The 13005-nt window shown below is 52.8% G+C and overlaps 1 protein-coding gene across 2 annotated transcripts in view; it reads left to right on the forward strand.

The window, feature by feature from the left end:
- The window catches only part of TMX2 (thioredoxin related transmembrane protein 2), a 17296-nt gene extending 6251 nt beyond the window's left edge, over positions 1–11045 (forward strand). Inside the window, exons 2-8 of one of the 2 annotated variants that reach the window (XM_069979578.1) lie at positions 981–1041; positions 1414–1527; positions 2223–2299; positions 3657–3763; positions 3841–3906; positions 4525–4620; positions 10620–10740. In XM_069979578.1, the coding sequence (XP_069835679.1) occupies positions 981–1041; positions 1414–1527; positions 2223–2299; positions 3657–3763; positions 3841–3906; positions 4525–4620; positions 10620–10647 (549 nt within the window). In that variant the 3' untranslated portion in view covers positions 10648–10740. Of the gene's footprint in view, positions 1–980; positions 1042–1413; positions 1528–2222; positions 2300–3656; positions 3764–3840; positions 3907–4490; positions 4621–10619 lie in introns of both variants that reach the window. The other variant, XM_069979577.1, reaches the window with a different exon arrangement.
- Positions 11046–13005: the final 1960 nt, after the last annotated feature.

The following is a 13005-nucleotide window of genomic DNA, read 5'->3' on the forward strand; positions in this document are numbered from 1 at the left end:
CAGTAATGGGTACAGTGTGGGGGGAGGAGGAGACACCAGTAATGGGTACAGTGTGGGGGGAGGAGGAGACACCAGTAATGGGTACAGTGTGGGGGGAGGAGGAGACACCAGTAATGGGTACAGTGTGGGGGGCGGAGGAGACACCAGTAATGGGTACAGTGTGGGGGGAGGAGGAGACACCAGTAATGGGTACAGTGTGGGGGGAGGAGGAGACACCAGTAATGGGTACAGTGTGGGGGGAGGAGGAGACACCAGTAATGGGTACAGTGTGGGGGGAGGAGGAGACACCAGTAATGGGTACAGTGGGGGGGGAGGAGGAGACACCAGTAATGGGTACAGTGTGGGGGAGGAGGAGACACCAGTAATGGGTACAGTGGGGGGGGAGGAGGAGACACCAGTAATGGGTACAGTGTGGGGGGAGGAGGAGACAACAGTAATGGGTACAGTGTGGGGGGAGGAGGAGACACCAGTAATGGGTACAGTGTGGGGGGGAGGAGGAGACACCAGTAATGGGTACAGTGTGTGGGGAGGAGGAGACACCAGTAATGGGTACAGTGTGGGGGAGGAGGAGACACCAGTAATGGGTACAGTGGGGGGGGGGGGGAGGAGGAGACACCAGTAATGGGTACAGTGTGGGGGGAGGAGGAGACACCAGTAATGGGTACAGTGTGGGGGGAGGAGGAGACACCAGTAATGGGTACAGTGTGGGGGGAGGAGGAGACACCAGTAATGGGTACAGTGTGTGGGGAGGAGGAGACACCAGTAATGGGTACAGTGTGTGGGGAGGAGGAGACACCAGTAATGGGTACAGTGTGGGGGAGGAGGAGACACCAGTAATGGGTACAGTGTGGGGGAGGAGGAGACACCAGTAATGGGTACAGTGTGGGGGAGGAGGAGGCACCAGTAATGGGTACAGTGTGGGGGGTGGGGGGTCCGGAGACCCCTATATCTAGCCGCTGATGTCTGGTCTCTTCCTGCAGAGAGAAGTGGAGATCCTCATGTTCCTCAGCGCCATCGTCATGATGAAAAACCGGCGGAGCAGTGAGTGGGGGTCAGGATGGAAATGATTGGGGGGGGGGATGGAGGGCTGGGGTCAGGATATAACTGATGGTGGGGGGCTGGGGTCAGGATATGACTGATGGGGGGGGGGGCTGGGGTCAGGATATAACTGATGGGGGGGAGGGCTGGGGTCAGGATATAACTGATGGGGGGGGGCTGGGGTCAGGATATGACTGATGGGGGGGGCTGGGGTCAGGATATGACTGATGGGGGGGGGCTGGGGTCAGGATATGACTGATGGGGGGGGGCTGGGGTCAGGATATGACTGATGGGGGGGGCTGGGGTCAGGATATGACTGATGGGGGGGCTCGTATTGCTGCGCGGTGTCCACCGTAACCCTGTAATCTCTTTCAGTCACCATTGAGCAGCACATCGGGAACATCTTCATGTTCAGTAAAGTCGCCAACACCATCTTGTTCTTCCGCCTGGATATCCGTATGGGCCTGTTGTATGTTACCCTGTGCCTGGGTAAGCGTCAGTGTGTGCAGAGACTGCGGGGGGGGGTCAGTGTGTGCAGAGACTGCACGCGGGGGGGGGGGGGGGGCAGTGTGTGCAGAGACTGCGTGCGGGGGGGGGGTCAGTGTGTGCAGAGACTGCGCGCGGGGGGGGTCAGTGTGTGCAGAGACTGCGCGCGGGGGGGGTCAGTGTGTGCAGAGACTGCGCCCGGGGGGGGTCAGTGTGTGCAGAGACTGCGCGCGGGGGGGGGGGGCAGTGTGTGCAGAGACTGCGCGCGGGGGGGGTCAGTGTGTGCAGAGACTGCGCGCGGGGGGGGGGGGGGGGCAGTGTGTGCAGAGACTGCGCGCGGGGGGGGGGCAGTGTGTGCAGAGACTGCGCGCGGGGGGGGGCAGTGTGTGCAGAGACTGCGTGCGGGGGGGGGGGCAGTGTGTGCAGAGACTGCGTGCGGGGGGGGGCAGTGTGTGCAGAGACTGCGTGCGGGGGGGGGGCAGTGTGTGCAGAGACTGCGTGCGGGGGGGGGGGGGCAGTGTGTGCAGAGACTGCGTGCGGGGGGGGGGCAGTGTGTGCAGAGACTGCGTGCGGGGGGGGCAGTGTGTGCAGAGACTGTGTGCGCGGGGGGGGGGGTCAGTGTGTGCAGAGACTGTGCGGGGGGGTGTCACTGTGCATTCGGCCGGCTCTCAGCCTTCCTCCTCTGCTCTTCTCCACAGTCTTCCTCATGACGTGTAAGCCTCCGCTCTATCTGGGCCCTGAACACATTAAGTATTTCAGTGATAAGACCATTGAGGTAAGAGCCGCCGCCGGGGACCTCACATCTGATGACACAGTAGGAAGAGCAGCTCTGGAGCACAAGCTGCTGCTGTAAGGGATGACACATTCCTCCTCCTGCTGACAGCACCACATACAGCTGCCCTGGTGGAGGAGGAGACCATGGCTGCGCCGCTCTGTGATGTCACTGCGCTGTGTACAGACTGTGACATCATCACAGCTGCCAGGCTATACACGGGGATATCCTATTGTGATGTCACTGCGCTGTCTATCTGTACACCAGGGATATCCTCACTGCGCTGTCTATCTGTACACCAGGGATATCCTCACTGCACTGTCTATACACCACGGATATCCTCACTGCACTGTCTATACACCAGGGATATCCTCACTGCATTGTCTATACACCAGGGATATCCTCACTGCACTGTCTATACACCAGGGATATCCTCACTGCATTGTCTATACACCAGGGATATCCTCACTGCACTGTCTATACACCAGGGATATCCTCACTGCGCTGTCTATACACCAGGGATATCCTCACTGCATTGTCTATACACCAGGGATATCCTCACTGCACTGTCTATACACCAGGGATATCCTCACTGCGCTGTCTATACACCAGGGATATCCTCACTGCACTGTCTATACCCCAGGGATATCCTCACTGCACTGTCTATACACCAGGGATATCCTCACTGCACTGTCTATACCCCAGGGATATCCTCACTGCATTGTCTATACACCAGGGATATCCTCACTGCACTGTCTATACACCAGGGATATCCTCACTGCATTGTCTATACACCAGGGATATCCTCACTGCGCTGTCTATACACCAGGGATATCCTCACTGCGCTGTCTATACACCAGGGATATCCTCACTGCGCTGTCTATACACCAGGGATATCCTCACTGCGCTGTCTATACACCAGGGATATCCTCACTGCGCTGTCTATACACCAGGGATATCCTCACTGCACTGTCTATACCCCAGGGATATCCTCACTGCACTGTCTATACACCAGGGATATCCTCACTGCACTGTCTATACCCCAGGGATATCCTCACTGCATTGTCTATACACCAGGGATATCCTCACTGCGTTGTCTATACACCAGGGATATCCTCACTGCGTTGTCTATACACCAGGGATATCCTCACTGCGCTGTCTATACACCAGGGATATCCTCACTGCACTGTCTATACACCAGGGATATCCTCCTGTGATGTCACTGCGCTGTCTGTCTGTACACCAGGGATATACATCTGATTCCTCTTGTCATGTGACCAGGGCCGGCCAGTGAGGCTGCCATCTTTACCCTGTGCCTGGCGGAGGTCTCGCCCCGTCTCACCCGTCTTTCTCTCTGCAGGAGGAGATGCAGTCTGATCGGCGTGTTTCATGGATTGTGGAATATTTTGCGAATTGGTCGTCTGAGTGTCAGTCATTTGCCCCCATTTATGCGGAGCTGTCTCTGAAGTGAGTCCCCTCCCCGCTGTGGCTCTCGCACACATGCACTCTATGACTTCTCCTAACCTGACCTGTCTCTTTCCCAGATATAACTGTGCCGGGCTGAAGTTCGGTAAGGTGGATATAGGCAGATACCCGGACGTCAGTACCAGGTAAGAATGGTGCTAGGCCGACCTCTAAACGGCAACGTCCTCTCTCTCCCACCACTGTGTGACGTCCCCGTCCCCTCTCTCCCACCACTGTGTGACGTCCCCGTCCCCTCTCTCCCGCCGGTGTGTGACGTCCCCGTCCCCTCTCTCCCGCCGGTGTGTGACGTCCCCGTCCCCTCTCTCCCGCCGGTGTGTGACGTCCCCGTCCCCTCTCTCCCGCCGGTGTGTGGCGTCCCCGTCCCCTCTCTCCCGCCGGTGTGTGGCGTCCCCGTCCCCTCTCTCCCGCCGGTGTGTGGCGTCCCCGTCCCCTCTCTCCCGCCGGTGTGTGGCGTCCCCGTCCCCTCTCTCCCGCCGGTGTGTGACGTCCCCGTCCCCTCTCTCCCGCCGGTGTGTGACGTCCCCGTCCCCTCTCTCCCGCCGACCTCTAAACGGCAGCGTCCTCTCTCTCCCACCAGTGTGTGACGTCCCCGTCCCCTCTCTCCCGCCGGTGTGTGACGTCCCCGTCCCCTCTCTCCCGCCGGTGCGTGGCGTCCCCGTCCCCCCTCTCCCGCCGGTGTGTGACGTCGCCGTCTTCTCTCTCCCACCAGGTATAACGTCAGCCCCTCGCCTCTCTCCAAGCAGCTCCCCACACTCATCTTGTTTCAAGGTGGCAAAGAGGTATTACGGCGGCCACAGATCGATAAGAAGGGGCGCGCTGTGTCCTGGAGCTTCACTCAGGTACTGTCCTTGTCTGTAGTGTGAACAGAGCCATTTGCTTTTATAAGTGTAATCCTGCCTATCTAGTGTCTGCAGCACAATCCATGCAGTTATTACAGCTCATCCCTGTGAGGGATTCTCTGTTTCCCTCACGTACTAAGCAGCTGCACCAATGGGGAGATCCTACTGGTAAAACAAGCAATGACTTAATCACTCCGCCTATAGGAACCTGGCCTGATCTCTGCTCCTTGTGTTGTGTCCTCCTGAGGGACAGGTGAGGAGGGGATAGGCTTATGTGTGTCCTCCAGAGGGACAGAGGAGCAGGGGATAGGCTTATATGTGTGTCCTCCTGAGGGACAGGGGAGCAGGGGATAGGCTTATGTGTGTCCTCCTGAGGGACAGAGGAGCAGGGGATAGGCTTATATGTGTGTCCTCCTGAGGGACAGGGGAGCAGGGGATAGGCTTATGTGTGTCCTCCTGAGGGACAGGGGAGCAGGGGATAGGCTTATCTGTGTGTCCTCCTGAGGGACAGGGGATAGGCTTATGTGTGTCCTCCTGAGGGACAGGTGAGCAGGGGCTAGGCTTATGTGTGTCCTCCTGAGGAGCAGGGGATAGGCTTATGTGTGTCCTCCTGAGGGACAGGTGAGCAGGGGATAGGCTTATGTGTGTCCTCCTGAGGAGCAGGGGATAGGCTTATCTGTGTGTCCTCCTGAGGGACAGAGGAGCAGGGAATAGGCTTATGTGTGTCCTCCTGAGGGACAGAGGAGCAGGGAATAGGCTTATGTGTGTCCTCCTGAGGGAAAGGTGAGCAGGGGATAGGCTTATCTGTGTGTCCTCCTGAGGGAAAGGTGAGCAGGGGATAGGCTTATGTGTGTCCTCCTGAGGGACAGGGGAGCAGGGGATAGGCTTATGTGTGTCCTCCTGAGGGACAGGGGAGCAGGGGATAGGCTTATGTGTGTCCTCCTGAGGGACAGGAGATAGGCTTATGTGTGTCCTCCTGAGGAGCAGGGGATAGGCTTATGTGTGTTGTCCTGAGGGATAGGCTTATGTGTGTCCTCCTGAGGGACAGGGGAGCAGGGGATAGGCTTATGTGTGTCCTCCTGAGGGACAGGGGAGCAGGGGATAGGCTTATGTGTGTCCTCCTGAGGGACAGGGGAGCAGGGGCTAGGCTTATGTGTGTCCTCCTGAGGGACAGGGGAGCAGGGGATAGGCTTATGTGTGTCCTCCTGAGGGACAGGGGATAGGCTTATCTGTGTGTCCTCCTGAGGGACAGAGGAGCAGGGGATAGGCTTATCTGTGTGTCCTCCTGAGGGACAGAGGAGCAGGGGATAGGCTTATGTGTGTCCTCCTGAGGGACAGAGGAGCAGGGGATAGGCTTATGTGTGTCCTCCTGAGGGACAGAGGAGCAGGGGATAGGCTTATGTGTGTCCTCCTGAGGGACAGGGGAGCAGGGGATAGGCTTATGTGTGTCCTCCTGAGGGACAGGGGATAGGCTTATGTGTGTCCTCCTGAGGGACAGGGGAGCAGGGGATAGGCTTATGTGTGTCCTCCTGAGGGACAGGTGGTAGGATGAGCGTTCCTTGCACTAAGGTCATGGCTCCTCCAGATGGATATTATATATATAGTTGTAAGCACATTGCTCATGCTTGTGATTGTCCGTGTGTTACTGCAGTGCAGCATGCGCGGTCGCCTGATCCCTGGCTCCATGGTTGGAGTTGTGCCTTGTGGATTAGACTGTGGGAGCGACGGACATTCAATCTTTATAGTTGTATGTGCCATGAGATTCGGCCTGAATAGGCTGTTTGGATTGTACTGGACTCTCAGGAGAAACGTTTCTTACAGAAAGGTAGAATCTCCGCCCCAGTCTAATAAAAGGATAAGAAACTCCTGTTTTGTTCCACATTCTACAGGAATTGCCATATGAAAAGTACTGGAAGAGGTGAAGGATCGGGCAGAGGCCTTGGGGATGGGGACAAAGAATCTCATGACATTGGCTTCTCTGGCAATAGCCGTAGATGTACCCTCAGACAGGGGGCGACTTCTCGCCCACAGGGTGTAGACACAATAAGGAAAGGTGATCATACAGAAATCCCACAGACAACTTGTGCTGCACTCCAATCAGGCCCTGCGCGAGAGAGACGGCCGCCTCTTTGTGAAGGTGTTAGAGAGGGTCCTAGAAGACGAAGACTATCTGGAGATCTATCTATCAAAGAATATAGGCAGCTGGTGAATGATCATAGATCTACAGTTGGAAGTGAGTTCATCTCATGAAGAAGGTTGTATATAGAGGATGCACTCTCTGTATTTTCCCTCCTAGACCTGACCATGCTAGATTGGAGACACTTCTACCTGCAGAGACAACGGCACATTGCTTTGCAAGGCAAGTGGCGGCAACGTTCAAAGTGTACAGCCCTTCTGTCTGAGATGACCTCCGCTCTGTTCACATTCACCAAGGTTATGTCACCTGTCAGCTGTAGTCGCCGTCCTGAAAGAATCCGGGGTCGTCATTGCGTCTTACCTAGAAGACTGGTTCTTAATGGCAAACGCAGCAGGTGCGAGTGACTAATATTTGCACAAGGCTGGTACTATTCCTGGAGTACATAACAAGATGCCCAGTCTGTGACCCTATCTCTTCCTCCAGAGAAATTACAGAAGTTGACACTAGCAGTTGGATAGTAATGTCTAGGGAAATATTCTGGAGACGTCCACCAATCTCCCTTAATAACTCGGGACCGCCGGCCATGTCTGAATCTTGACTCCCTGAAGTTAACCGCCTGGAGATTAGCCAGTCCAAGGCTGCATCTACCAATAGAACCTACCTGAGGGTTAGGAAGCTGGTCGAAGGCTGCTATGTTAAAAATGATCTCTTCTACATCTCTATCAATTCTTTAATTTTTCCAGGAGGGTTTTGAGAAAGGTTGTTTGACGGTCTCAGGTTTTAACTTGAAGGTTGCCCCCAGAGTTCACGTATCGAACCTCTGTCTGCAATCCTAGACAGAAGATTATGGCGTGATGGGCTGATATATTGATCAAGGCCACCCTGGGCCTCATGGAACGCGTGTTGGAGCAACTCTGGCACCCTTCAAGCCTATATCTGAAAGTCTGCTTCCTGGTGGCTATTAACCCCGCAAGCGAGTGAGATTCAAGCACTGGGGGTTTCTGAGCCCTCCCTTATTTTCCTTCAGGATCGGGTGCGGTTCAGGACTTTACTCAAAGGTTTGATCCTTTGTTAACATAAATCGACCTTTGAGTTGCATGTGTTCTTGCCCTCCAATAAGGAAGATTGAAGATGTTCGGAAGTGGGCAGAGCCAGAATATAAACTGTTTGAACCAGGGAGTTTAGGAGGTCTGATCATCTTTTCTTTTGCAGGAAAAAAAACAAAAAACCAAGTTGCAATCCTCAAAAGCCACTTTAGATGGGTTAGAGCAGGGGTCCCCAAACTTTTCACACAGGGGGCCAGTTCACTGTCCCTATGACCGTCGGAGGGCCGGACTATAAAAAAAAAAAAAAAAACTATAATCAAATCCCAGTGCAAAATGCCACAACGCCCCCCCCCCAAAAAAAAAAAAAACAAAACGTAAAAGCATCCCTCTCTTTCCACCCCTCACTCCCCCCTCAATCAGCCTCCCCTAACTCCCCCTTCACACCCTCAACCAGCCCCCTCACCCCATATACTAATAATGTACCCCTGCATTGTCCCCCATATATTTATATTGCCCCCCTGCAATGTCCCCCATATAGTAATAATGTCCCCCATATAGTTATAATGACCCCCTGCAATGTCCCCCATATAGTTATATTGTCTCCCTGCAATGTCCCCCATATAGTAACAATGTCCCCCATATAGTTATAATGACCCCCTGCAATGCCCCCCATATAGTTATATTGTCCCCCTGCAATGTCCCCCATATAGTTATAATGCCCCCCTGCAATGTCCCCCATATAGTTATATTGTCTCCCTGCAATGTCCCCCATATAGTAACAATGTCCCCCATATAGTTATAATGACCCCCTGCAATGCCCCCCATATAGTTATTATGCCCCCCTGCAATGTCCCCCATATAGGTATAATGCCCCCCTGCATTGCTACAAAAAAAAAAAAAATTATACTCACCTAATAGTGCCTTTTCACTCCTCTTCAGCCGGTCAGTCGTTGGAGGGATCCCCCAGCAGGAGAAGCGACGTCATCACTGCCCCTGCCGGAGGATCCCTCAGAGATCATGTCCAGGTTACATCCCAGGCGGGGGGTTGGTGGTCCGTGCGGCGCGGAGGAGGCTGGCGGCAGGGATAACATCTGACACTGCTCCAGGATCTGCGGTCCGTTGCACCAGACCGCAGATCCTGGAGCAGGACCGCAGATCTCGGAGCAGTGTGAGATGTCAGCCCTGCCGCCAGCCTCCTCCGCGCCGCACGGACCACCAAACCACCCCCCCCCCCCCCCCCCCCCCCCCCCCCCCGCCTTGGATGTAACCTGGACATGATCTCTGATGGATCCTCCGGCAGGGGCAGTGATGACGTCGCTGCACCTGCTGGGGGATCCCTTCGGCGGGGATGTCGGCAGCAGTGTGGATGCGGGGCAGAGGCTGGCGTGATCCGGAAGGGGGAACTCTTTTATTGGTGGTCAGTGAGAGCAGTCTTCTCACTGACCACCAATGAAAGAGTTGTCCTTTCCGGAAGTGCGGCGGGGGCCGGATAAAAGGCCTCGGGGGGGGGGGGGGGGCGCAGTTTGGGGACCCCTGGGTTAGAGAGACCACCTCTGTATACTGTCAGGAAGCCGGACTTCATGTGCTGCAGCCTAATAAAGTGCACTCTACAAAGTCAGTGTCCTCGTCACCAGCCAAGAAGAATTCTGTACCCAATGATCTGCATGACTGCCTCTGGGTTTTTATTTAAAACATTTGCCAAACTGTACATTGGGTCACCTGACTAACCAACCTTCGGCAGGACGTCGCCTATGGCTGATAGGTGAGGTTTAACTCGCTTTTTGACCAACAAAACACAGTAATCACTGAACTCAAGGAGAACAGTGAAAAAAACTCCAATGAAGTCCTCAATCAAGAGTCTCCACTGATGCCCCACAAAATTTAAATATGCAAAACAGGAGTCCGTGGAGCCTCGGTTGCGAGTCTCAAAACACGGGATAGCCAGATATCTTTAGCCTGTTGCCACGGGGTGCCTCCATGATAGGGAGAGCACCACACCACCCTGATAAATAGCCCCTTAAGTCCCACTCGGTTGCGAGTATTGGAACATAAATAGGGAAACACCAGGGTGGCCCCTTTTTGTCAATGTCTAACTCAAGGTGCGAGTATTGCGATTATGACAAGGGCTTGCCAAGGCAGGCTTCCATCCACAGACAGGCTAGTTGGGGCAATAGCAAATCGACCAACAAAACACAGTAATCACTGAACTCGCTTTTTGTCTTACCTGCTTGCTACATCCCCTTTCGTGCTGCTGCTCTGGACGTAAGGGAAAGTGTAATTTTTACTTACTGTAACTTTCCTGTAGTCTGAAGCAGCAGCACAGAACACTCTGCTGACAAAACCTTAATGCAATATATACAAAATGAGCTGCACATGGGTCTCTCACACACGTGTGTATCCAAGAGGGCCTGTCACCCTCCGAAAGCAGTCCAATAAAGAGAGAATACACACACAAAATAATATGCTTTAATATTCTTTATCCAATCATGTACACAAGGATTTGTGCATTTGCATCCTCGTATACATGGTTGGATAAAGAATATTAAAACCTTAATGCACACAAGGAGCCTACATCAGGGCAGGTTCTTATAATTGAGTGTATAATAGTTTTCCCATCTGTCCTACCACTTCAGCTAGATAGATCTCCTGCTCTGGAGGACTGTGTAATACCAAGCTTCTTCTGTAGTGGCCGCTGCAGCTCTCTCAGGTGATCACAGCTGATCGCTCCAGGTCTGATGGCACTCTGTCTTTGTGTATGAAGCCGTAGTGATGACATTCAATGCACATTTTCTTAATTTTTAATTTTTCTTCATCAGGAAAACGTTATCCGAGAATTCAACCTGAACGAGCTTTACCAGAAAGCGAAGAAGATCTATAAGAACCAAGAAGAGGCGGAAGGTGAGGAGAATCCTGCCATAGAGAGCAAGAAGGACCAGTAACCAGGGGCCCCGACCCCCATTCCTGATATGTAAATAGAATAGAACTCCCACTGCTGACTCCGCATCCTCCATCATCCATAGCCATGACGATTTTGTTGAATGTATAATAGAAGATGCTAACCAGGAGCGCAGTGCCTCCTCCCTCTGTTACGCTAATCCTGCTAGGTCGACCACCATCTTCACGGCTGAGCGCCGTCCGTGCCGTCCATATTGCGAGGCTTCCTGATCATGTGTGCACATCATGGACATTGCTGATTATTACACGGGAGCCACAAATAAATGGTTCCTCTTTAAACATAATAACAGGTCTCTGTGTTCCCTTGAATTCTTTGTAAGCTGCAATAACGGACACAACCAATGGACAAGGACTCTCTCCCCGCCCCATGCTGAGGATTTGTCCCGTTATGTCGAGGTCTCCCTGCATAGTGACTGCTCATCGGCTTCAGTCCGGCAGATTCTCACGGTAACCTATTTATTTAGAAAAAAGTCAAGAAAATTCCAGAAAGAAAGATGGCACTGCTGTGCTCTGAGTAAGGGTCCTATAACACGGGACAATTATCACGCAAATTATCGGCATATTATTTGAATTTTTAATGATAATCGTTTTGTGTAAATGCAGCAACGATTGAACGACCAACGAGAAATCGTTTGTTTGGTGCAGACACCAAAATCATCGTTAATCGTTCGCTGTAATTCTGCATTTGTTCATTAATTGTTCTGTAATTCCACCTCGTTCCTCCATTTGCCGGGATCAGATGGAGTAAACGATCATAGTAACGACTATTGTTCTGTGTAATATGGGGAACGACTTCAGATTAACGATAATCTCATTTGCCATCGTTAAAAACCGCTTTTTCTAATAGGCCCCGTTTACACAGAAAGATTTATCTGACAGATATTGGAAGCCAAAGCCAGGAATGGATTTGAAAAGAGGATAGATCCCAGCCTTTCCTTTATGACCTGTTCTGTTTATAGTCTGTTCCTGGTTTTGGCTTCAAAGATCTGTCAGATAAATCTGTCTGTGTAAACGCACCTGCATATGCCCTGCAGGTGAGCGGCTTCTGCTGAGGTTTATAGTCTGGGCCCCGACCTGGTACCGAGGCCCGGAGGGGACAACCACACTCGCTGCACATGCCTCCCCAGACGAGGACCTGTTTTATGAATTGAACTTTAGAGCTACGGTTCGGCTGGGACTTGTGGTTGTACGGTTGGTTTCTGAGATAAGGCCCTACTACACCAAGCAATTATCGTCTGTATTCAGGTATATAGGGGCTGAAGGAGGAGGTTGGGGGATGTCAGGCTGATGAGAAGGGAGACAGAGCGAAAACCAGGACATGGGATTGTGGGAAGAGGAGACGGATGTAATTCATTTAAAATATTGCACACCCACCGAACCACGTGAAGGGGCCGTTACATATAGGGGCCATCTGGACATCTAGAGATTTATAAAGATGAGGTAAATTATATTGAAGAAGTTGGGGAGTCTGTGGAGTAAGTTGCACCCCAAAGTAGGTTTGGGAGGAAAATGTGTTTAGAGGGAACATCCAGTGGAAGAGGACAGGGAGGGACTGAGTGCCTTTTAGGTAATTTTGTAGTTGGAGAGGGTCAAAAGGTCATCCGCATAAGCTGCTGCATGTGACCTTGTTTAGGGGCACCTGCCATGTCACCCTCGGGGTTCAAAGGGTTGAAGACAGCTGTTCTGACACAAGGGGAAGATCCCAGCTACATACTGCCCTGGAGTCGCTATCAGCTTTATTTGTAGATCACCCATCACACATGTAAGTCACAGACTATCGCACCCATCACACATGTAAGTCACAGACTATCGCACCCATCACGCATGTAAGTCACAGCCTATCGCACCCATCACACATGTAAGTCACAGACTATCACACCCATCACGCATGTAAGCCACAGCCTATCGCACCCATCACGCATGTAAGTCACAGACTATCACACCCATCACACATGTAAGTCACGGCCTATCACACATGTAAGTCAGCCTATCGCACCCATCACACATGTAAGTCACAGCCTATCGCACCCATCACGCATGTAAGTCACAGACTATCACACCCATCACGCATGTAAGTCACAGACTATCACACCCATCACGCATGTAAGTCACGGACTATCACACCCATCACGCATGTAAGTCACGGACTATCACACCCATCACGCATGTAAGTCACAGCCTATCGCACCCATCACACATGTAAGTCACAGACTATCACACCCATCACGCATGTAAGTCACAGACTAT

Source organism: Dendropsophus ebraccatus, chromosome 8 (assembly GCF_027789765.1).
Source record: "Dendropsophus ebraccatus isolate aDenEbr1 chromosome 8, aDenEbr1.pat, whole genome shotgun sequence".
Taxonomy (NCBI): domain Eukaryota; kingdom Metazoa; phylum Chordata; class Amphibia; order Anura; family Hylidae; genus Dendropsophus; species Dendropsophus ebraccatus.